The sequence below is a fragment of the Sarcophilus harrisii genome, chromosome 4, assembly GCF_902635505.1.
Source record: "Sarcophilus harrisii chromosome 4, mSarHar1.11, whole genome shotgun sequence".
In the NCBI taxonomy this organism is placed as follows: domain Eukaryota; kingdom Metazoa; phylum Chordata; class Mammalia; order Dasyuromorphia; family Dasyuridae; genus Sarcophilus; species Sarcophilus harrisii.
Genome location: NC_045429.1, coordinates 41,851,972 through 41,874,625, shown reverse-complemented (window position 1 = coordinate 41,874,625; position 22,654 = coordinate 41,851,972). Strand labels below are relative to the sequence as shown.

At 37.7% G+C, this 22,654-nt stretch overlaps 1 protein-coding gene across 7 annotated transcripts in view; it reads right to left on the bottom strand.

Moving 5' to 3' along the window:
* TTLL7 (tubulin tyrosine ligase like 7) overlaps positions 1-22,654 on the bottom strand; it is a 243,062-nt gene that overhangs the window by 90,230 nt on the left and 130,178 nt on the right. For all 7 annotated transcript variants that reach the window (XM_031936758.1, XM_031936756.1, XM_003767351.2 and 4 more), the window contains exons 14-17: positions 20,713-20,799; positions 14,501-14,693; positions 2,394-2,596; positions 1,078-1,212 (exon numbers count right to left, since the gene is read on the bottom strand). In XM_031936758.1, the coding sequence (XP_031792618.1) occupies positions 1,078-1,212; positions 2,394-2,596; positions 14,501-14,693; positions 20,713-20,799 (618 nt within the window). The remainder of the gene's footprint in view (positions 1-1,077; positions 1,213-2,393; positions 2,597-14,500; positions 14,694-20,712; positions 20,800-22,654) is intronic.

Genomic DNA, 22,654 nt, shown 5'->3' with positions numbered 1-22,654 from the left:
TTACTTTCTAAGGGGTTTTAAAAGCAGCCACAACTTCTCTCCTTGTTCCTGCAAATAAAAATTCTGACTTTTTCTTCTTTCAGTATGTTAATATTTCCCTTTTCTGTGGCTTTTCATGTCTATTTTTTTAATCTTTTTTTTTCTCTTTTCAAAATATTTACTCAATAAGGCTTAATGAATGAAGTTTTAAGAGTCAGATCATGAATTCAAATTCTGGCTGTGTCATCACTTAACTTTCTTGGGACTTTGGACACATCAGCAATTAGCCTCTTTGAACCTAGGTTTCTTTATATATAAAATTAAGGACTAATCACTTGCAATTCTCAAAAGGAAATGACTGTTCTCAAGCAGAGATATGACCATTTCATTCCCTTCTTGGGCTTTTATGGCAAACCACTTTTAGAGACTTTGGAGTCCCCCCTCCTTTCTCTGAATTCTAAGGAGTGACCATCAGCTCTTTCTACTGCAGATCCTTCCTCTTCCCTATGTTCCTATATTAGGAGGTTCTGTCCCCTTTTGAGAATCAGCTCAAAAACTACTTTCCCTGACTGTCCACCCTCCAGAGGCTGAAGTTCTTCCAACTAAAAACTCCCCCTTCTCTTAATTTTTCACATGTGCCACAGAAGCCTACAAATGCATGCACAGTTACAAATGGACACTCCGAGAGGGCAGGGATGTTTTCCCTTTTGTCTTTTTATTCCCAGCATCCAGCAGAGTATTTTGCACAGAGCATTTGATTAATAAAATGCCTGTTGATTGAGTGAGTAGTCAAGGAGATCTTTGTGGCATGTTTACTGGGATTATTTAATCAAATTCCAATTTATATCTTCTTTCATAAATACACTGCAAGAAAAAATTTTACCAGATAGTTAACAATTCTTTGTGATCAATTAGAAGATAAAAACATTAGTTAGTGTTCCTTATACTATATATACTTATACTATAAGTTTCTGGAACACAACCCAAAGTCAAACAGCTATTTCTGTGTGTTATGCCCATCATCTAACTGCCCACCACTGAGTACAAGTATCCCTGAGATGAATGCTAAAGGGATAAGGATGCCAGTCACACACTTACATCCTCGATGATCCGTTCTGATTCTTCATCTGTTTTCCCCGGGAACCTGATCTTCATGTCTCGAAGAATAAACAAGGTCTGTCTTGTAAATTCTTCCTCTTGTTCTTTCGTTCTCAGGTGCTGGAAAGGATCAGCCTTAAAACCAAAGAAAGACAGAGATTTAGAAGTTTTATTATGGTATGATGGAAAAGATGTTTCTGGGCAAAAAATGATTTACTTTTATAAACTACAGCAACTAAATAAAAAAAGGGAAAGCAACCATTTATTCTGGAGGGAGGAAATGGAAGTGAGAAGTAATAACTTGTGTCTACAAAGAGCACCAAAGAGCACACACATCCTCTGATGATGGATGGTCTATACAAAGGCAAACCTGGCTTTAAAAGGGTAGTAAAGTCAGAATGTCTTTCGCACACCAAAGAAATGGAACCTTCCAAAACTCAGTCACCAAAAATGGAAGTAAAACATTTTTACTTCAGTTTCATTCTGTACATGTTCTTCAGGTATTTCTTCTTGGCTAGAAAAATGATTATTCATTGGCAACTGGGCCAAATTCAATCACTATTGTACCTTGGGTGTTTTTTCAATAACAAGACCTTTTATGTTAAAAAAAAAAAAAAAAAAAAAAAAAGGAGATCCCACTTCTAGGAGCAGATAACCCCAGGGAAGCAAAAGTATACTGCACTTACTGCAAGATGTTTGGAAAAACTCAAAGAAAAATGTATGCCTAGGAGCAAAATAAACTGTGAAACTTTTGAACAATAATTTTCTGAGACTGAGTGGTAGTTCGTAATAAATACTGTTTTCAACATACAAGTTTATAAGTTAGTATTCTCTTTCTAAGGAGCTTATTAAGAGGTGATAAATCTTTTGATATTTAAACAATTCCATCTTGTAATATCTGCATCGAAGAAAGGCAATAAACATTCTCCTAGCCTTACAGAAGATAAATGATAAAAACCAAAAACATTAAACTCATATAATTTTCAATACATTATGACTACTGTATAAGCATCAATTTAAAAACCCAACCCAAAAGCCTGGCTACAATGTAAGTGTCAGGCTCATCACTCAAGACTAACTTAGAGAGTTCTTTCCATTCTTCTAATAACTAAGCTGATGTGGGTGAAGTCTAAGACTGAGCAGCATCAGGCTCAGTTCCAAACTTTCATTGTTTATGTTCAATATGGAGACTCTATTGTATAACTGGAGTACCTCAAAATCAGCACTACCTGCAATTTGGTCCTTTTTGTTGTGCAAATTCAGATTAGAGAATTCCATTTCTTATAAAAGGAAAAAGGATAAAGTGGTTGACTTACCACTGGAGTTTCATGAGCATCCATGCTATTAGGTTGGGGTAAATTCCTCAAGGAAGAAGAAGAACGGTTCAGAGATTGAGATCTGACCCCACATGCTGGACGTGAGATTGAGATCGTTTGTCTGGCAGAAACAGGGCGGTGGTCAATCATGGATGTATTTGCTGAGATGGAGCGAGGACAGCTGAGCGAGCGTCTCATGGAGCCTGTGGAGAAGGACCTGATTTAGATCTCTGCAATACCAATGGAAAGATCCGAGACTAGTTTCTCTAAGACAGATAACTGGGAAATTAGGAAATCAGGAAACTAGGAGTGGCCAAAGAGACAGTGGTACATGAACAGCAAATACGATGGCTTCACTGTACAAACCAAGTCTTGTTCTAAAAGGAAAGGTCTTCTGAGAAGACTGTAAAGAAATGAAATGCCACAAGCCAAGAATGAATGAAAACTTTCCAAAAAAATCAGAATTGAGAACTGGAAGGGATACTTCAGAGTCACCACATAGCTACCATCTCAAAATGGAATCTCTAGTTTTACTACTAAATTAAGGGTCTCAATTCATTAGCAGAACAGTAGCACTAATGTGGCACTTTAAAGTTCACAAAACATTTTCTTGAAAACTGCCTTCTGTTATTATCCTCACTTTTTTCATCTGAGGAAACAAAGGCAGATTAGTGGCTGCCCAAGGTCATACAATTTTTACATGTCTGAGACAAGATTGTTCTCCTATCATTCTACCTCCAATTCCAACACATTCTCCATTGTGATACCTACTTCGTATCTCCTTGTTTTGCCTAGTGCTTGTGATACTCAATGAAAACCTGTTGAATTAAAATGAAAAAGTATGAAAGCAGATGGAATCTCCTTTGTAAAATTTAATAAATCTTTATAAAAATAAAATATGTACATATGTGTGTATACACACACACACACATATAACAGAGAGAGGAAAGAGAGAAAGAGAAAGAGGGAGAGAGATCTTTAATGCAGTTTCCCTTTAAATGGTGCCCTTTGGGCATCCAATATAGCTGATTTATCTTTTAAAGATTCCGTAGATTAAAAAAATGCATATACCCAATGTAGGAGAAAAAAACCCTGATTCTAAGAAGGAGTCATCTTACTGATGAAGTGTTGGTTAAGTGTAGAGGGCCTCAGAGAGTGGGTGAACTCTAGGTAAGGTATAAGACCCTTCAGCCCAGAGGGAACCTGCTGAACATGCTGACAATGTCTGGTTTGGCTCCCCATCTCCCTTTGGTGCTCTCACCCTGCCTGAGAAGTCAAGGAGGACGTGACCACCTGTGTTCCACCTGAAGCAAGGGATAATTACAGTAAAGAGAAATTTACATATCAATAACAGGGTGCTTATAAATAGGACTCCATCTTTTTTTTATTATAGCTTTTTATTTAGAAATTATATGCATGGATAATTTTATAACACTGACAATTGCCAAACCTTTTGTTCCAATCTTTCCCCTCCTTCCTCCCACCCCCTCCCCCAAATGGCAGGTTGACCAATACATGTTAAATATATTAAAGTATAAATTAAATACAAAATACATATACATATCCAAACAGTTATTTTGCTGTACAAAAAAATGTTGGACTCTGAAATAGTGTACAATTAGCCTGTGAAGTGAAATGAAAAATGCAGGTAGAAAAAATATAGGGATTGGAAATTCTATGTAATGGTTCTTAGTCATCTCCCAGCATTCTTTCGCTGGGTGTAGCTGGTTCAATTCATTCCTGCTCCATTGGAACTGGTTTAGTTCATCTCATTGCTGAAGATGACCAAGTTCATCAGAATTGATCATCATATAGTATTGTTGTTGAAGTATATAATGATATCCTGGTCCTGCTCATTTCACTCAGCATCAGTTCATGTAAGTCTCTCCAGGCCTTTCTGAAATCATCCTGTTGGTCATTTCTTACGGAACAATAATATTCCATAATATTCATATACCACAATTTATTCAGCCATTCTCCAATTGAAGGGCATTCACTCTGTTTCCAGTTTCTGACCACTACAAAGAGGGCTGCCGCAAACATTCTTGCACATACAGGATGAGCCTTTCCTTTCTTTGAAATCTCTTTGGGATATAAGCCCATTAGTAATATAGGACTCTATCTTTGACTATCATGGTGAGTCTCCTTCCTCTTTCATTCCTCCACTAAGACCAACGCTGGTCCCGAGATCCTCCAAAGAGCTAGTCCGAATGATATATTTTGGAACACCAATTTGGGGGCTCTAGAAAGCACACTACATTTTAGTGTCTGAACAGGGACCTCCAGAAGGACACTACATTTTGGCGCCCAATGTGGGGCACTAGCCGTGAGGCTCAAGACATGAGACCATACACTCAGCAACTCGACTGATGCAATTGGCAAGTTCAGTGGAGAAATCCCTGTGACCCAGGGTAAATACAAATAGGGTACTATTTCTAGTACTTAGAAATAGGGTAAGTACAAAAATAGACAAGCAGGAAGATTTGGTAAGGGCTAAACTAGTCACTTTATAGTTTTTTTCAGCCAAAATGGGGCAAATACTAAGAAAAGAGCCTCCCCTACTCCAAGGGAAGTATGAAGCACTTGTTGTGGCTTTCTGAATATAGCAAACTCTGTAGAATACAAGTTCAATGAAATAGGCAACCTGGAATTATATCAGTCAGCTGTGACCAACTAGCAGGTATAGGTCCTTATGCAGACACTTTAGCACTTTGGCAGTGTGTGAGCAAATTGCTTCTGTTACTATCAAAGCATAGGGCACCCTCCCAGGAAAACAAGATAGAGGAGGAGTCTTCACAAAAACAGAGAAAAGTCTAAATGAACCCTCTGCTGATTTCATGTGATGTCTGCAGACAACTATCACATGAACTATTGGTGAAAATATAGTAACAGAAATTATGATAAAACAACTTGCTAAAGAAAATGCTAATGAGGATTGTAGAAGAACTATACTAGGACTACACAAGGATACTCCTTTAGAAGAGATCATAAGACACTGTGCCATAGTGGGCACAAATACCTTTTATGCTCAGAATATGATGCAGAACATGGGAAGACAGGGTCCCTCATGGCGAGGGACTTCCAGAGATACTCGTCAGTGCTTTCAATGTAGTAAAGCAGGGCATTTGAAAGCTTGGTGTTGGAACAAAGATAGAGTGAGAAAACAGAGTGGGAGAGCAAGATCCAAAACCCCATGTTCAAAATGCAACAGAGGCTTCCACTGGGCATCAGAATGTAGATTGACTCAGGGAAATGGGAAGTGGGTCTCGGCTCCAGGGCCCCAGGCAAAAAACACTTGGGGCATGATGGCAGCCGCTGTTTCACCAGAGAGTCTTTAGAAGTTCAGTATTCCAACGTGATCAGTCAGCCGAGAAGCAACCTGATGGGGGAAGGGGATTGTAATTAGGGAGAATAGAGTTGTATGCAGTTGGGACTACTGAGATATCCTGTAGAGAGGTTAAATCTGTTCCTCTCCAGTCTATGGATCCCTTGCCTCCAGGCACAGTAGGCTTGACCATTTCACCTCCTGAGAGTGCTTACAAAACAGTGTCCATCCATACGCTGATTTGGGAAATTGTGGAATGTATAGCTAATGTCCCAGTCACTAATACAGGTAGACAATGTGTGACTTATCAATCAGGAGAAGTAGTAGCATCAGGTTTACTGATACACATGCCTGATAGGCAATCCGGTGATATTTACCCAGATTTTGACTCCCAGCAACAGAATCCAGGAATTCTGTTACAGCTGACCAACCTTATGTTCACTATTTATGTAAATGGCATACCACTGGAAGGGTTGTTAGACACAGGTGCAGATCTTACAGTCATTAGAGGTGACAATTGGCCCAGTTATTGGCCAAAGATTTAAGGCAGACATCTATATGTCTGGCATAGGTGGATAAAAAGCAGCTGAAGTTAGTGCTACCCCTCTGAGATGGACATTTGAAGATAAAACTGGAGTTTTTGCTCGTTTTGTAGTAAATAAAATCCCCATCAATCTATGGGGAAGAGACATCTCACAACAGTTAGGATTACAAATTAGTACTTTGGCTTTGTAGGCAGGGATACTATTGAAAGCCTGCCTGCACTACTCTCACCTGTTCCCATTCAATAGACAACTGATACACCAGTGTGGGTAGAACAGTGGCCCTTAGCTAGTGAAAAAATTCAGGGCTTATTATAGTAAAAAGAGCAACTTGACCAAGGACACTTGCAACCTTTTCTAAGTCCTTGTAACTCCCCTGTATTTGCTATAAAAAAGAAATCTGGTAAATGGAGGATGTTGACTTATATGAGAAAAGTAAATGAACATATGGAAATTATAGGAACTCTTCAGCCTGGACTTCCATCTCCTACTCAATTGTCTAGGGAATGGCCTCTTTGGATTACAGACATTAAGGGTTGTTTCTATCCTTCTGGATAAGGAGAATAAGAAAAGATTTGCCTTTTTAGGGTCCAGCATTAATTTAGCTTAACCTTATAAAAGACTGGAATGGACAGTTTTGCCATAGGGAATGAAAAATAGCCCTACTTTGTGCCAAATGTATGTTGCTGCTGCTCTTCTATAAGAAAAGTATTTCCAAAAGTAATGCTATTACATGACATGGATGATATATTGGGATGTGCACCTGAGGAGCAAATGTTAGAAACATGTCTACAAAAGGTCATAGAAATATTAAGAAAGTACCAATTATATATAGCCCCAGAAAAAAATTCAAAGGCACGCTCCTTTTCAATATTTAGGATATTAAGTATATCCTAAGGTGCTTACAGTACAAAAACTTTTCTTAAGAACAGAGAAGCTAATCACCTTAAATCACTTTCAGAAATCGATAGGAGATAGCCAATGAATGTGTCCAATGTTAGGCTTAACTACTTATCAATTACAACCATTATATGACATTTTAAGGGGAGACAATGGTTTAAATTCACCATGCCAGCTTAAAAAAGAAGCTCAAGAAGCTTTGAGAGACGTTGAACTGGCTTTATCCAATGTGGTTGAGTTACTCAGAAAGCCTTGGAAATATCAGTTTTTGCTACAAAAGAGGCACCCATAGCAGTCCTTGATCAAGGAGACAGTGTGATAGAGTGGGTGAACCTCCCAGCACAGCCAGAACAGAGCCTTACTCCTTACCCAGTGGCTAGAATTTTATTAAAGGCCATTAAGTGAGCAGTACAATTATCTGGCATATGACCTGACAAGATATACACCTTTTATACCAATGTACAAATCAATGTATGCTGTGAAACCATCCCAGGGTGGCAAATTTTATTAGCCATGGCTCCAAATTTTACACATGGGTCTCCATTAAAGATAACCAGACTATTACATAATTGGCAATGGATTCTTGAAGAAAAGGTTTCTAAAGTTCCTCTGAAAGAACCAACTATCTTTACAGATGCATCCAAACATAATATTTGTGTGGTATACTCTCGTGACTTAACTATAAAGAAAGTAGTCAGAACTCCTTTTCAGTCCACTCAGCAGAATGAATTGTATGCAATCATTCTAGCTCTTATTGATTATTTAGGAGATATAAATATAATATCTGATTCAGCCTATTCAGTAGGTGTGGTCCAAAGAATTGCCACAGCCCCAAATAAAATTTGTAGCTTCCAATATATATCAGCTCTTTAAGGAACTTCAAGAGCAAGTGAGAAAGCATCCAGATAAGATTATATTTTGCATGTCCACTCTCATAGTGGACTTCCAGGTCTTATTTTTGATCATAATTCAAAGGCAGATGGCCTTTTTAACCATGGCCAATACTCCTTTATTTCAGGAAGCCCAAGAATCTCATTCTAAATATCATCAGGCTGCTCAAGCTTTATGTTTACAATTTGGAATAACAAGAAAGGAAACTAGGAGCATAGTAAAAGCCTGTACGGCTTGCCTTCCTTTCCACACTCCAACGCTCCCTCCAGGGAAGAACCTTCATGGTTTGAGACCCAATGAAATTTGGCAAATGGATGCGACCCATTATAAGTCTTTTGGTCGTCTGTCTTTTATCCATGTTGTGGATAAATTCAGGATTCACTTTTGCAATACCAGCAGCAAAAGAGACATCCCAAGTGGTCACTCAATCCCTTAATACAAGCATTTGCAATTATGGGTGTGCCACAAGCAATAAAAACAGACAATGGTCCTGTATATACTTCTAAACATTTTGCACACTTTTGTGCACAGTATAAAATTTTATACACCACTGGCATACCCTTTAATCCTCAAGGATGGGCAATAGTAGAGAGGAGAAACAGAGACATCACACTCCTTCAAAACAAAAGAAAGGGGGAGCCATAGGTAATCCTAGAGAACTTCTAAATTTATCTCTTTATAATATTAACTTCTTGATTTTTGACAAAGATTCACTGGCTCTCGTAGATAGGTTTATAACCCACTGGAAGGGCAGTGTCCAGTACAAGCAGCTCCACTATCTTTAAGTAATCGCCAGGTCAGCCCTCTTTATAGTGGTCAGAAACTGGAAACTGAGTGGATGCCCATCAATTGAAGAATGTCTAAATAAATTCTGGTATATGAATATTATGGAATATTATTGTTCTGTAAGATAGGACCAGCAGGATGATTTCAGAAAGGCCTGGAGAGAGTTGCATGAATTGATGCTGAGTGAAAAGAGCAGGACCAGGAGATCATTATATACTTCAATAACAATACTATATGATGATCAATTCTGATGGATGTGGCCATCTTCAACAGTAAGATGAACCAAATCAGTTTCAATAGAGCAGTAATGAATTGAACCAGCTACACCCAGTGAAAGAACTCTGGGAGATGACAATGAACCACTACATAGAACTCCCTATTTCTCTATTTTTGTCCACCTGTACTTTTGACTTCTTTCACAGGTTAATTGTACACTATTTCAAAGTTTGATTCTTCTTGTACAGCAAAATAACTGTATGGACATGAGTACATATATTGTATTTAACTTATACTTTAACATATTTAACATGTATTGATCAACCTGCCATCTGGGGGAGGGGGTGGGAGGAAGGAGGGGAAAAATTGAAACAAAATGTTTTGCAACTGTCAATGCTGAAAAATTACCCATGTATATATCTTGTAAACAAAAACCTATAATAATAAAAAATAAATAAATAATAAATAATTGCCAGGTGATGTGGAGAGATCCATAAAGTGGTGAATGGAAGGGACCAGATAGGATAACTGCTTGGGGGAGAGGGTTTGCTTGTATCTCCACAGATGGAGAAGGAATCAGATGGGTGCCAATGAGCCATACTCGCCTTGTCCATTTGAGAGAGATGGAACAGACCCTTGAAATAAAGGAGAAGACCCAAGAAACATCGGTTTGGTTCCATCTCTGAATATATATGCCACTGAAAAAACATGACTCTAACCCTATGAATATGGCAATTGACTCATGAACATCAAACACTGTTAATGAGACTGATGAAGGACTTCAAAACCTGCAGGAATCATTGGAATCCCTGACATGTGAAGTAATAGACAATAGATTGGTTTTGGACTATCTGTTGGCTGCTGAAGGAGGCATATGTGTGACTGTTGTTTATATACCCTCCTTCTAAGACTCATGGAAATCTTTTATAATCTCATGCTGATTCATATTGTTTGTTACATCACTACTAGCCTGGGTTATATTACTACTTGCTTGTGTAATACCCCCCATGCTGATGGATTTATGTATGCCTGTTTCAACTAAAACCAAAGAAAGCGGTAGATGTAGAGGGCCACAGATAGTGGGAACTCTGGGTAAGGTGTAAGACCTTCAGCCCAGAGGGAGTATGCTAACAATGTCTGGTTTGGCTCCCCATCTCTCTTTGGTGCTCTCACTCTTCCTGAGAAGTCAAGGAGGGTGTGACCACCTGTGTTCTACTTGAAGCAAGGGATACATACAGTAAAGAGAGGCATTTACATTTCAATAGAAGGATGCTTATAGCCAGTACTTGCTCAGTGTGCTCAGGGGTTATATAATGGTTCTCTAGTTGGCACATAATGTAGTGTAATGATGTAATCATTTAAGGGCTGAGAGGACTTGAAATAAGGATTCCATCTTTGACCATCATGGTGAGTCTCCTGCCTTCTTCACTCTTCCACCAAGGTGGTCCTGAGATTGTCCAAAGAGCTAGTCTGGATGGTATATTTTGGCACCCCAATTTAGGGGCTCTACAGTTAAGAACTAGTATTCTCATCTAGATTCTAAGAATATTGCCAGTTCTAAGAGAAAAATCTACACATACCTTAACCAACAATATGTGACTTTTTAGATTCCCATTGTGTCCTTGATTTTGGGACACAAATTTCACAGAGTTCAAAAGGAGCAACCTTAAAGACTCCAAGGATCTTTAAGCTGAATCATAATCAGTAATATAGATCCTAGGAAAGGCTGGTGATGAGATGATCTCCTTGATGAAATGATAAAGACACAAAGAAATACCTGAATTATCTGAAGGGATTCATGTGCATATGCACCGAAAGTTGCCAGTGAATAGTTGTTTTTTAAATATGCATAAAAGATGTAGGCAAGACCCATCCAAAGTAACTGCTAAAGCTCAAAATGAATTGGGATGTTAAAGGACACTGAGGATAACTGAAGGTTGTTGTTTTTAATACTTAGGCTGGAGTGGGTAAGAGCATGTTCAATGGGTTGTGGTTGCTGTTTGGGATGAATGGGATGATGAGAACTAAAAAGAGAAAGAAGGCAGAGATACTTAAATCTGATTTTTCTTTTCTTCTTCTCTTAGCAGTGCCATAACTAAATTGTTAGATCAGGAGAATGCCAAACATGCAATTTTCAGCAATTTCAGCAAAGCATTTAAGTCTTTTGTGCCATCATCTTTGTAAAGATGGAGATATGGGCTTGACCCCAATAGATAGGTAGATTTTGGAATAAGATGAATTAAATAATACTCAAAGAGAAGTCACCAACAGCACCATGTTAACTTGGAAAAGGAGTATTGAATGGAACTGACTGGAACTGTGATATTTAAACTTTTATTAGTGACCTGCATAAAGGCAGAGAAAGAATACTCATCAAATATGCAGACATCACAAAGCTCCAAGGGAGAGCTAAGCCATTGAATGTCAGAAGACAAATCGCTCATGACACATTTACTAGGTATGTATATATGTATGTGTGTTATGTGTGTGTTGTTGTTATGTGTGTGTGTGTGTGTGTGTGTGTACAGTGTGTGGTGACATCCTGAACAAATCACTTAACCTTTCCTATACTCAGGGTTCCTCATCTGTAAAGGAGATTTTTCTTCTCCTATGGTCACATAACCAGAAATAAGATCCATGAAGAAATTCAAAAGGGCTAAACATAAAAATCTAACACTTGAGTTCAAAAAACTCACTTCCACAAATACAAAATGGAGAAGACACGGCTAGATAGCAGTTTTTACAAGAAATATTTGGGGATATTAATGGACTACAAATGTGATATGTTTCAACCAGTGGCTATGGTTAAAAAAAAAAAAAAAAAAAAAAAAAAGGTGCAGTCAAAAATCTAATGAGCTCATAGTTGCATTAATAGGCTTAGATTCTAGGAGAAAGAAGTAACAATCCCACAGGACATTTCGCGATGATCACACAAATATTACTGTAGTACTGTGCTGCATTCTTAGTACCACAGATTAAGGACAGGTACTGATCAGCTGCTGGCCATCCAGAGAAAGGAAATCATGCTGGTAAAGGGAATGGAGTCCCACTGTAAGGGACTCTGATTCAAAGTAGGAGAGGTGTTTAACCTGACGAGGTTTAGCTATCATCAAATATTTGAAACACCTTCAAGGGGAAGAGGGATTAGGCTTATTCAGTTTGCTCCCCAAAGGGCAAAAGAACAGAGAAACAAATCCAGGTCTGATGTGAGGAAAAACTGAACAATCCAAGCTAAAGCACAGTGAAGAGGACTGCCTTGGAAAGCCATGGATTCCCCATCACTCCAAGTCTTCAAGCAAAGACTGGATAACTGTGGCTTCAGTTTATTGTAGTATCAATTACTTTCCAGATATGGGTGGATGTGATGGTTTCTAATGTCCTTTTCAACTTTAAGAATCTATAATTATGGTAACAGTTCAATCTCAGGGAAGAAAAGCTCTGGGAGGTGGGGAGAGAGGCATTCACAATACAGCTGCTCTGTATCTGAGAGACTCCCCATTCACATGTAATACCACCTACAGTTAACAATACTTCTCTCCGGGCAATTTACTTGACTGATGAATCCCATACAACATTAAGTGTCTACTACCTACAAGGTATTGTTAGGCACTGGAGAAAATAAAAACAAAAAATCCCTGCCCTCAAACAACTTATATTCTCCTGATTACATAGTGCAAGTAACCCCAAAAGAAATATATATATATATATGATTGAACCAACTCACCACCAGAGATGGAATTTATATATTCAAATTTTTTAAATAGTGAAAAACTACTTAATTCTTTTCTCTGACCTTCTTCTATTAATATACAGTATATTCCACTTGGGATGGAAAGGTTGTTCACATAGGTCTAAACTCCTTCAGCTGGCTCCATTAAGTACATGCAGTTACCTATAAATCAGATAATTTTCTATCATCCGTTAGCATTCATTCCTGAGAGAAAGTTAAAAAGCTTGTTTACAATGTTCTTCAGGTTAGACAGAGTAAAAGCAAACCACAAAATAAGGAGACATCCTTCACTATATATATTTTTCCAAAGATTAACAGAGGGAGAAAGCATATATTACGAAAATCTTCAAAAGAGAAAAATTATACTGAGAAGACATGAAAAACAATACCCATATTTTACTATACCTATTTTTCTGACCACAACTTATGAGTTTCTTGGTCTAAGAACAGTTTCTGAGATAACATTACATTGTCTCTGAGATCGTTCCTGAACCAATAATTTTTGCCCTGACCTTTCTTCATCCACATCCCTCCCCCAATCAATGTTATGTGGAGTAGTTAGTATTATCAGGAGCAGGGGAAGGGAAGAAAGATTGATTAGTTGTGGGTAGAGGAGCCTCAGCTCCCTAAACATAAAAGGAAGAAATAGTATGAAGCAAACTTCCTAGAAAAGACAATATAAGGATATATCCAAAGTATTCAGGATCACTTTAAGAAGCAAAGGACTAAATGGCCTCCAAAACACAACTAGTTACTGAATGAAAAGAATTGCTAAAGTGGAGAGCACATAACATCCACCTTTATAAACATTAGTTTGAACAAGAAAAGAATAGGGAATTATTTACATAGTCTAGGTCTCATCTGAAGGCCAATAAAAAGATCTCTGACCACATGATTTCTCTCACTAGTCCTCACATGTATCTGATACTCTCACATTACTCAACCCTTTGGATTAACAAAAATATTATCTTGGGGAAGTACTATATCAAACTCTTATTGGCTATGCAGTTTCTAGCTCAAGTGAGCAGCTAGTCATCAAGTCCTGAAATAGGGGGATAACTTTTGATATGAGGGAAGGAATCAGAAAAAAATACTAAACAAGAAATGTCATAGGAATCAAGATGGCAAAACAAAACCAAGAGCAAAACATTATAAAACAAAGGATTCAGATCCTTTAAACTGCTTACAACTTCACAATTTTCCTGAGGGCATGGGGTTGTCATAGATTCACAGTTCAACCCATCTAGAATCAATGAGAAAATGCATGTTGGTATGTGGGAGACAGCAGATTTGAAAGAAAGGGTGCAAAGAGGGTTAGAGAAGATGGGAGAGTGGCTAGGTGAGGGTGGCCAGGGAGAATCAGCAAATAACTCTCCAACAGCAGCATGGGTCAGACCAGGTCAGAAACTCCCATTTTCCCATCAGGAGCCTTTGGGATATCCCTGGCCCACTCACCACAAAATTAGACTCTGAAACCTCAAATCTCATTGTCTGAAGAGGAAAAGACCTTAGAGAGAATCCTGACAAAGAAGAAAGCCCTGTCATTCATCGAGGCTTCCAGAGGTCCAGAGCCCACCATGGGCTCTGCTCACGTGGGACAACTTGACTCCCCATGCATGGGAAGGGAAGGGTGAAGGAATTGCTTTTGGGTTATTTTCAAGCACTTTGTCTTTGACTCTCAAGTCACTGGTTGGTTCTTAAGCTAAAATTCACTCACCAGGCTGTGCAGTAAATTTCCATTTGCGGGCATCAAATTCATAAGGGGCTTTCTTTTGGCTGAGTCTATTTGGGAACTCTCGCTCAATTTCATCGGATTCGGAAGACTCTCCAGTGCTTTCATAACTGCTTTCGCTACTGTAGTTCTTTTGCTTTTTCAGTATTTGTGAACTTTCAGGCATGGAATGCAGAGGCTAAAATAAAAAGATCATAACAGTATTAACTGATTAAAAGTTAAATCAAACACTGGTGCAAGATAAGCTGGCCATCTGAATTATCCCTTTTCTTTGTAAGTGACGGGACTAGTTAGGATCCCAAGAGTGCTTCACCAACCAAGATACTTTGACAAAATACCTAACAACCATTCTGAGATGCGTACTTGGGACCAGGGGATAGAGCATTAGAGGTCATAGGGATCTCATTTTACACACACACACACACACACACACACTCTTAGGGCCAGAAAGGGAATGACGCCCCAAATCACAAAGACAGCAAATATCAGAGATAGACTTTGAGCTCCAGCCCTCTGACTCCTTTTCACTGTCCTACACACTGCTTCCAGATTCATCCTCACTCCCAAGGACACCAACCAAAGGGCTACAGTCATTTATGAACAACAGCCAAAGTCTTGGATGAAGAGAGCTGAGTGGTTAAAATCAAAGGTGAGAGGGGTGCCAAGGCAAAAAAAAAAAAAAAAAAAAAAAAAAAAAACCAAAAAACTTACACTTCTAGGAGATGAGACCAACTGTGTGCTCGTGTGCTCACTTGCTCTCTCTCCCTCTCTCTTCCTTTCCCTCTCCCTCTTCTTCTTCCTCTCTCCCTCTCTGTCCTTCTCTGTCTCTGTTTCTGTCACACTCACAGACACACACCCCACCCTTGCATTTAAAAAAGAGGCAACTGAGAAAGGTGCTCTAGACACAGAAGAGGCAACTTAGGGCTTTTTTCTAAAATATAACTTTCTCAGTTTTCAGCTATAAAACATCTAAAAATAAGAGATTCTTCCTCCCTTCAACATAAGTGCTATCAAGCAAGTATCCATGTTATGCTTAATTTATTGTTATTTTTTAAAAATAAAAAAATACAACTAATTTTTTAAAAAAGTTTAAATTTTATCCAATCTTCAGCTTGGTTATAAGTTTCATGGATCTTTTGTCAGACTATGCCTAACTCTAACACAGATGCTCTTACATTAGTGAAGCAATCCTATTTTCCTTTCCCTATGCTACAGAATAAATGAAGCATATAACGTGGAAATTAACATGTTGTGAGTTTTGGGTTTTTTGTTTTTACAAGGAGGAATCATGTCATGTTACAATGTTATAGTAGGTCTCTGCTGAGAGCCACCTGTTTCTAAACCTCCGAGATGACTCATTCTCAACAATTCCAGGTGAAGGAAGAGAGAAATTAGGCAAGATCTTACTTATTTCAGAAGAACAAGCCCAGCCCAGCACAAGATGTATTTGCTACTTGGAGATTTCAAGGATTGTTTACTACACACACCATATGCCTCTGGTTACTAATGAGAATGACTACAATTGGGTACTTACAGTAGTAATTCCATGTTAAGTGAAAAAGAAGACAACATAACAGAAGCATAATCAGTGACAGAGTGATTGGGTACCATGAGGGTCCACTGGCTGAGCAGAATAAAGATCCCATCCAAAGTGCCCGGAATACAAGCCAATCTGAAGACTGATCTTTCTGAAGGATACAGGAAGGGGAAATTTCTCTAATACCTTGGGTACTAGCTTCTTTTTTATAAGAAATGGTTTAAATTGAATCAAGCACCCACAATATTAAAGTTGACTCTCCATTAGCTCAGACTAATTCGCTATTCCTTGAAAACAGTTTGCTTTCCCATCCCTTTGTGCTCTGTCCCGTATGACTTATTCACCAGCTCTATTCTCTAGAAATCTAACTTCACTCCAGTTAATTCAAAAAGGGTTCCTCTAAGACCCCTAGGAGGATGTCCTCCAAACCTCCACCAGAGTTTCCCTTCTTAGTCTCATGATACTACTCTAAGTTACATTTATCTGTACATATTTACGTGTCTTATAGCCCTCAGCAGACTGCAAACTTCTTAGAGGCAGGAACATCTTTTTTCTATTCCTGTCATCTTCCTGTGCATAGTATTGTACCTTGTACCTAGCAGGTGCTCATATAGCTACTGAATGAAGATTGATACGGAATACATTTGTCAAACATTTTACACATTTTGAAGTAATACTGAGCAGTAAATAGATTAGTATGAACAGAAGTTATTTTGTGCAATCAAAGGCATTTTTCAACAGTATCCTTTCAGAACAACTAGGGGCCTTGGACAGGCTTATTAATGTAACTTTAAGACATGATACCAGTTCCAAAGTTCTCTATGGACTTTAATGGCACACAGACTTCTCAAACCGTAAGTAAATAAAGGTAAATGAATGGTTAAGCCTTCATCATATTTGTACATTCTGGCCCAATGAAGTAAACATATATTCAAGTGACATATGTGCCAGTACCTTATTCAAACGGTAACAATAGAGTAATAAATGGCACAAACCACATACAGCAAAGCACCTAAACATAATGGAACCTATATATAAACTGTACACATCATTTTCCATCTTAGTAGATAATATTTCTTAGTCTTTTTAACACATGGATGTTAATCAGATCACCTCTCCATTTAATCTTGACTTCCTAAAAATTAGCTCCAGTAGTTGAAGATATAATTCTTTCCAAAGCATCACAGTGATCAATTCAATAGTTTACAAATGGCAGTCACCTTCAAAACAAAAGGATACTTTGTAGCTCTGTTCCTGCCAAGGTCTATGGGTAACAATACTGATTAGACACAACAAGCTACTGAAAAAATATCTTCCAAATGTAAGTTTCTGAAATACACATTTCAAAATCACTTGAAATGCTGCTTCCATTCTTCCTTTAACAAAAATAGTTGTCCTGTTTCGATTTAAAAGGTACACTGAATTAATAAAGGGACAATTAATTAACATTTAGAAAAGGGAATGGTGATCACAAGAACCAATATGATCTCATCAAGAACAGGTTATTACAGATGAACCTCATTTTCTTTTCTGGCAGAGTTCCTAAGCTGGTAGACTAAGGGACTGCTATAAATTTTGCTTACCTAGATTTTTGCAAAGTAGTTAAGTCCCCTGTGATGGTGTTATTTTAAAAATCTGAAGAGAGAGAAGTGAGCAAGATGATCTTGTGTTATATATTCAGAACTGGTTAAATGACTGGACCCCAAAAGACATCACTGAAAGATATGTCAGCATGGAAAGAGTCACAGCTGAGCTCTTCAGGCTTTGTGCTTGACCCTGTAAGACTTGGTATTTTTATCTAGGGCTCGGATAAAGATACAGAAGGCATCTTTAACAAATGTGATCATGAAACAAAGCTGAGAAAAACTATAAGATAGGGGCAGGCTTCAAAGACATCTCAATCAATAAGAAAAATAACCTTAATCACTTAGTCATAAATAAAATTAACAAATATGAGATAGGGAAGATAATGGCTAATACAGAAGTTGGTATCAATATGTTCTGTTGTAACAACTCAAAGACAAAAAGTTGCCCAGAAAACCTAATGCAGTGTTACCCTGAACAGTCCAGAATCAAAAAGGTAACAACTTCATAGTGTTCTCTATCCAGGCCATAAAAGTGCCCGAGGACTGGATTTAGTGGTGTGTGTTACATTTTATAAAGGACAGTGATCAGCTCAAGAATCTCCCCAGCCAGGTGACCTGGTTGGTAAGAGAATTAGAGATCATGACTTGAGGGGAAAGGAGAGCTAAGGGACAGGATAAATGACCTCAAGTATTCGAAAGGCTGTCATAGGACAGAAGGAAGACAGAGCAAAGAGCAGAAGTGTCAGAGAGGCTCATTACAGACAAATGTCAGAAAAAACTTCCCAGCTATTAGAGCTGTACAAAAAGATGTTTCATCAGTAGTTTTCCTCTAACCAGATATCTTCAATAGAAAGATATATGGATAAAATGTTCTCCTGTTTCTGTCACTTCACTCTGCATCAGTTAAAAAAATTTTTTTTTAATTTTAAAAAAAGCTTTTCCAAGTTTCTTTGGAAATGTTCCTTTCGAAAATCAGAAACTTTATGAGCAAAACTACAAAACACTTTCCACACAAATTAAGTCTGATCTAACCAACTGGAAAAATATTAAATGCTCTTGGATTGGGCGAGCAAATATAATAAAGATGACAATACTACCTAAACTAATCTATTTATTTAGCGCTATACCAATCAGACTCCCAAAAAACTATTTTGATGACCTAGAAAAAAAATAACAACAAAGTTCATATGGAAAAACAAAAGGTCAAGAATTTCAAGGGAATTAATGAAAAAAAAAATCAAATGAAGTTGGCCTAGCTGTACCAGATCTAAAATTATATTATAAAGCAGCGGTTACTAAAACCATCTAGTATTGGCTAAGAAATAGACTAGTTGATCAATGGAATAGATTAGGTTCAAAGGACAAAAACAGCCAATAACTTAAATTATCTAGTGTTTGACAAACCCAAAGACCTCAGTTTTGGGGATAAGAATGCATTATTTGACAAAAATTGCTGGGAAAATTGGAAATTAGTATGGCAGAAACTAGGCATTGACCCACACTTAACACCGTACACCAAGATAAGGTCAAAATGGGTTCATGATCTAAGCATAAAGAATGAGATTATAAATAAATTGGAAAAGCATAGATAGCATAGTTTACCTCTCAGACCTGTGGAAGAGGAAGGGATTTGTGTCCAAAGAAGAACTAGAGATCATTATTGACTACAAAATAGAAAATTTTGGTTATATCAAATTGAAAAGTTTTTGTACAAACAAAACTAATGCAGACAAGATTAGAAGGGAAACAACAAACTGGGAAAACATTTTTACAGTCAAAGGTTCTGATAAAGGCCTCATTTCCAAAATATATAGAGAATTGACTCTAATTTATAAGAAATCAAGCCATTCTCCAATTGATAAATGGTTAAAGGATATGAACAGACAGTTCTCTGACGAAGAAATTAAAACTGTTTCTAGCCATATGAAAATATGCTCCAAATCATTATTAATCAGAGAAATGCAAATTAAGACAACTCTGAGATACCACTATACACCTGTCAGATTGACTAGATTGACAGGGAACGATAACGCAGAATGTTGGAGGGGATGTGGGAAAACTGGGATACTGATAAATTGTTGGTGGAATTGTGAATACATCCAGCCATTTTGGAAAGCAATTTGGAATTATGCCCAAAAAGTTATCAAACTGTGCATACCCTTTTATCCAGCAGTGTTACTACTAGGCTCATATCCCAAAGAGATCTTAAAGGAGGAAAAGGGACCTGTAGGTGCCAAAATGTTTGTGGCAGCCCTGTTTGTAGTGGCCAGAAACTGGAAAATGAATGGATGCCCATCAATTGGAGAGTGGTTGAGTAAATTGTGGTATATGAATGTTATGGAATATTATTGTTCTGTAAGAAATGACTAGCAGGATGAATACAGAGAGTTTTGGAGAGACTTACATGAACTGATGCTGAGTGAAATGAGCAGAACCAGGAGATCATTATATACCTCAACAATGATACTGTAATCTGATGGAAGTGGATTTCTTCGACAAAGAGAAGATCTAACTCAGTTTCTTTTGATCAAGGATGGACAGAAGCGCATACACCCAAAGAAAGAACACTAGGAAATGAATGTAAACTGTTTGCATTTTTGTTTTTCCTCCCGGATTATTTATACCTTCTGAATCCAATTCTCTCTGTGCAACAAGAGAAGTGTTTGGTTCTGCACACATATATTGTATCTAGGTTATACTGTGACATATTCAACATATATAGGACTGCTTGCCATCTGGGGGAGGGGGTGGACGGAGGGAAGGGAAAAATCGGAACAGAAGTGAATGCAAGGGATAATGTTGTAAAAAATTATCCTGCTGTGGGTTATGGCAATAAAAAGTTATTAAAAAATCAAATTTAAAAAAAGGAAATGTCCCTTTCATCATTTCTTCCATAAAATGTTTTATTTAATTTCTATACCATAATTTGTACATGTATATATATAATTCTCATTCGGTGGCCTGGTCACTGTGGGCCATGGGTGGCCATGCGTTAGCCAGCCTGTGGCCAGCCTGGTAGGAGAGACGCCCAACGTAGCATCACTACTTCTACCCCAAAGCACAAGAGAAGGTACCTTCGGTCCTCGGGGCCTGACAGCTTTCCCCATTAACTTCTCATCATCTATTTCACATTGCTCCAGAAGGTCCAAAATATCTTCTTCCTAAAAATGGGAAGTGAATCAATCATCCATTAATTAGGGGACATACCTCAATCAGAATACTGAAAGGATTTCTGAGAGTATTTACTGAACCTAATGACATATGCTAAAGAAAAAAACACAGAAAGGTCCTGGAAGGCTACAAGTGAAGAACATTTTGCTAAATGTGGAACCAGAGCCAGCGCATATCTGAAATACGTTACACAATGAATAGAGGTCGTCTTCTATGTGGCACTCTATTTAAAACATACATTAACTTCAATTAATGAAATCAGCCCAGTAACTTTATTTATTAAAATTTTTTTTAAAAAAGCACAAAACAAAAATCTGGCAGTCCACCCCCATTTTCCCAGTCACATTTTTCATACACTATTTTTTTTTTACATTAGAGATCCCATCAAATAGCAGTAAGCCTCAACAGCCTGCGGATTCTTGCTGGCCTGGTGGCTTCTCTTCACGCCAGGCTAACCTCAGGTCCTGGGCTAACTAGCACACCTGAACTAAACAGTTTGGTTTTTAATTTTACAATAGCATCTTTAGAAACTTCATGAAATTTTTTCATTTTTAGTGAGAGTACGATCAGTCCATAAGGGGATTGAGAATCTTCTGTACTCTGCTCCAACACTCCAGCTTCTGTAATGTTCTCCAACTTGACATTCTCTGAAGACAGGAGGAAAAATCATCAGAACACACAACCAGGTGCAAGCTGGGCATAGCAGAGCAACACTAACTTATCAACACAAAGAGAAGCTGATTGATTGATTGTTCTGTGAGTTACTTCTTTGACTCTACTACTTACAATAGAATTTCACTATTAAAAAAATTGATTTGTCTATACTCTGGTATAGAACAATGAACTCTTGGTACCCTGTTCAGGAAGATTAGATTATTGAAATATTCAGGGAATTTGTTTAAAAGTTTCATTTATGGGGTGACCTGCATAGTAAACTCTAAAAAATAGCAATACAGATAGATTCCAGAATACTTTGAGGAAAAAAAAATTTTAATGAACTCTTCTTTGCTTTCTTAGTTGTGGTTTTTAGATGTCAGTAGAGGGCTTTAAATGGGGCACTACTAAGATCCTATCTTCTCTCATACCGATTTCTTCCTCCTCCAAAGGCTGCAACTTTTTCAAAATAAAAGCTATGCTGAATACTCAAATGTTAAAAATACTTTTTTGTAGAGAACAGAGATAAAAACAAATAGCTCTGATAACCCTGATAAGGTTAAAAATTGAAATAACCTTGAATTTCTCTATCTTCAAGTATTAATAATGGTTTTAAATCTTTTCTAACTGGTATTTTTAAGTAAAGTTATGTGATAATCAGTTTTACAAAGCACTTTCCTTCTTTTTTTTTAATCAAAGTGATGAAACCATGTCAAGAATTCTAAGGACAGGAAACTGACATGGAAGAAAATCTCTATTCAAGGCATCCTATTGTAGCTCAAACAAGTGCCACTTGTGTAACAAGTGCTGACAGCAGGCTCATCACTAAACATACAGTTACCACTCTTAAAGAGTTTTTTAAAAATTTAAAGCACATCTCCAAGTGTTCCTAGGGGTAAGCAGTGTCATCTCTATAAATGAAGCTCAATGAAATGACAATCATAAGCTCATAGCTACAGAGCTGGAAGATGCCATCCAACATATCCTCATTCTACAGATAAGGAAACTGAGACCTAGAGAGATTACATGACCTGCATAATATTATTCATTTAGCATCAGAAGAGAAATGATCTTTCATTTTCTAAGCATTTTTATATAATATAACTTCACAAAATAATTGAATCTGCTGAAAAATTCTTGAAATGAAAAGTACTTCTGGGAGTTTTGTGACGTGGTCTTATTTTTTCATTG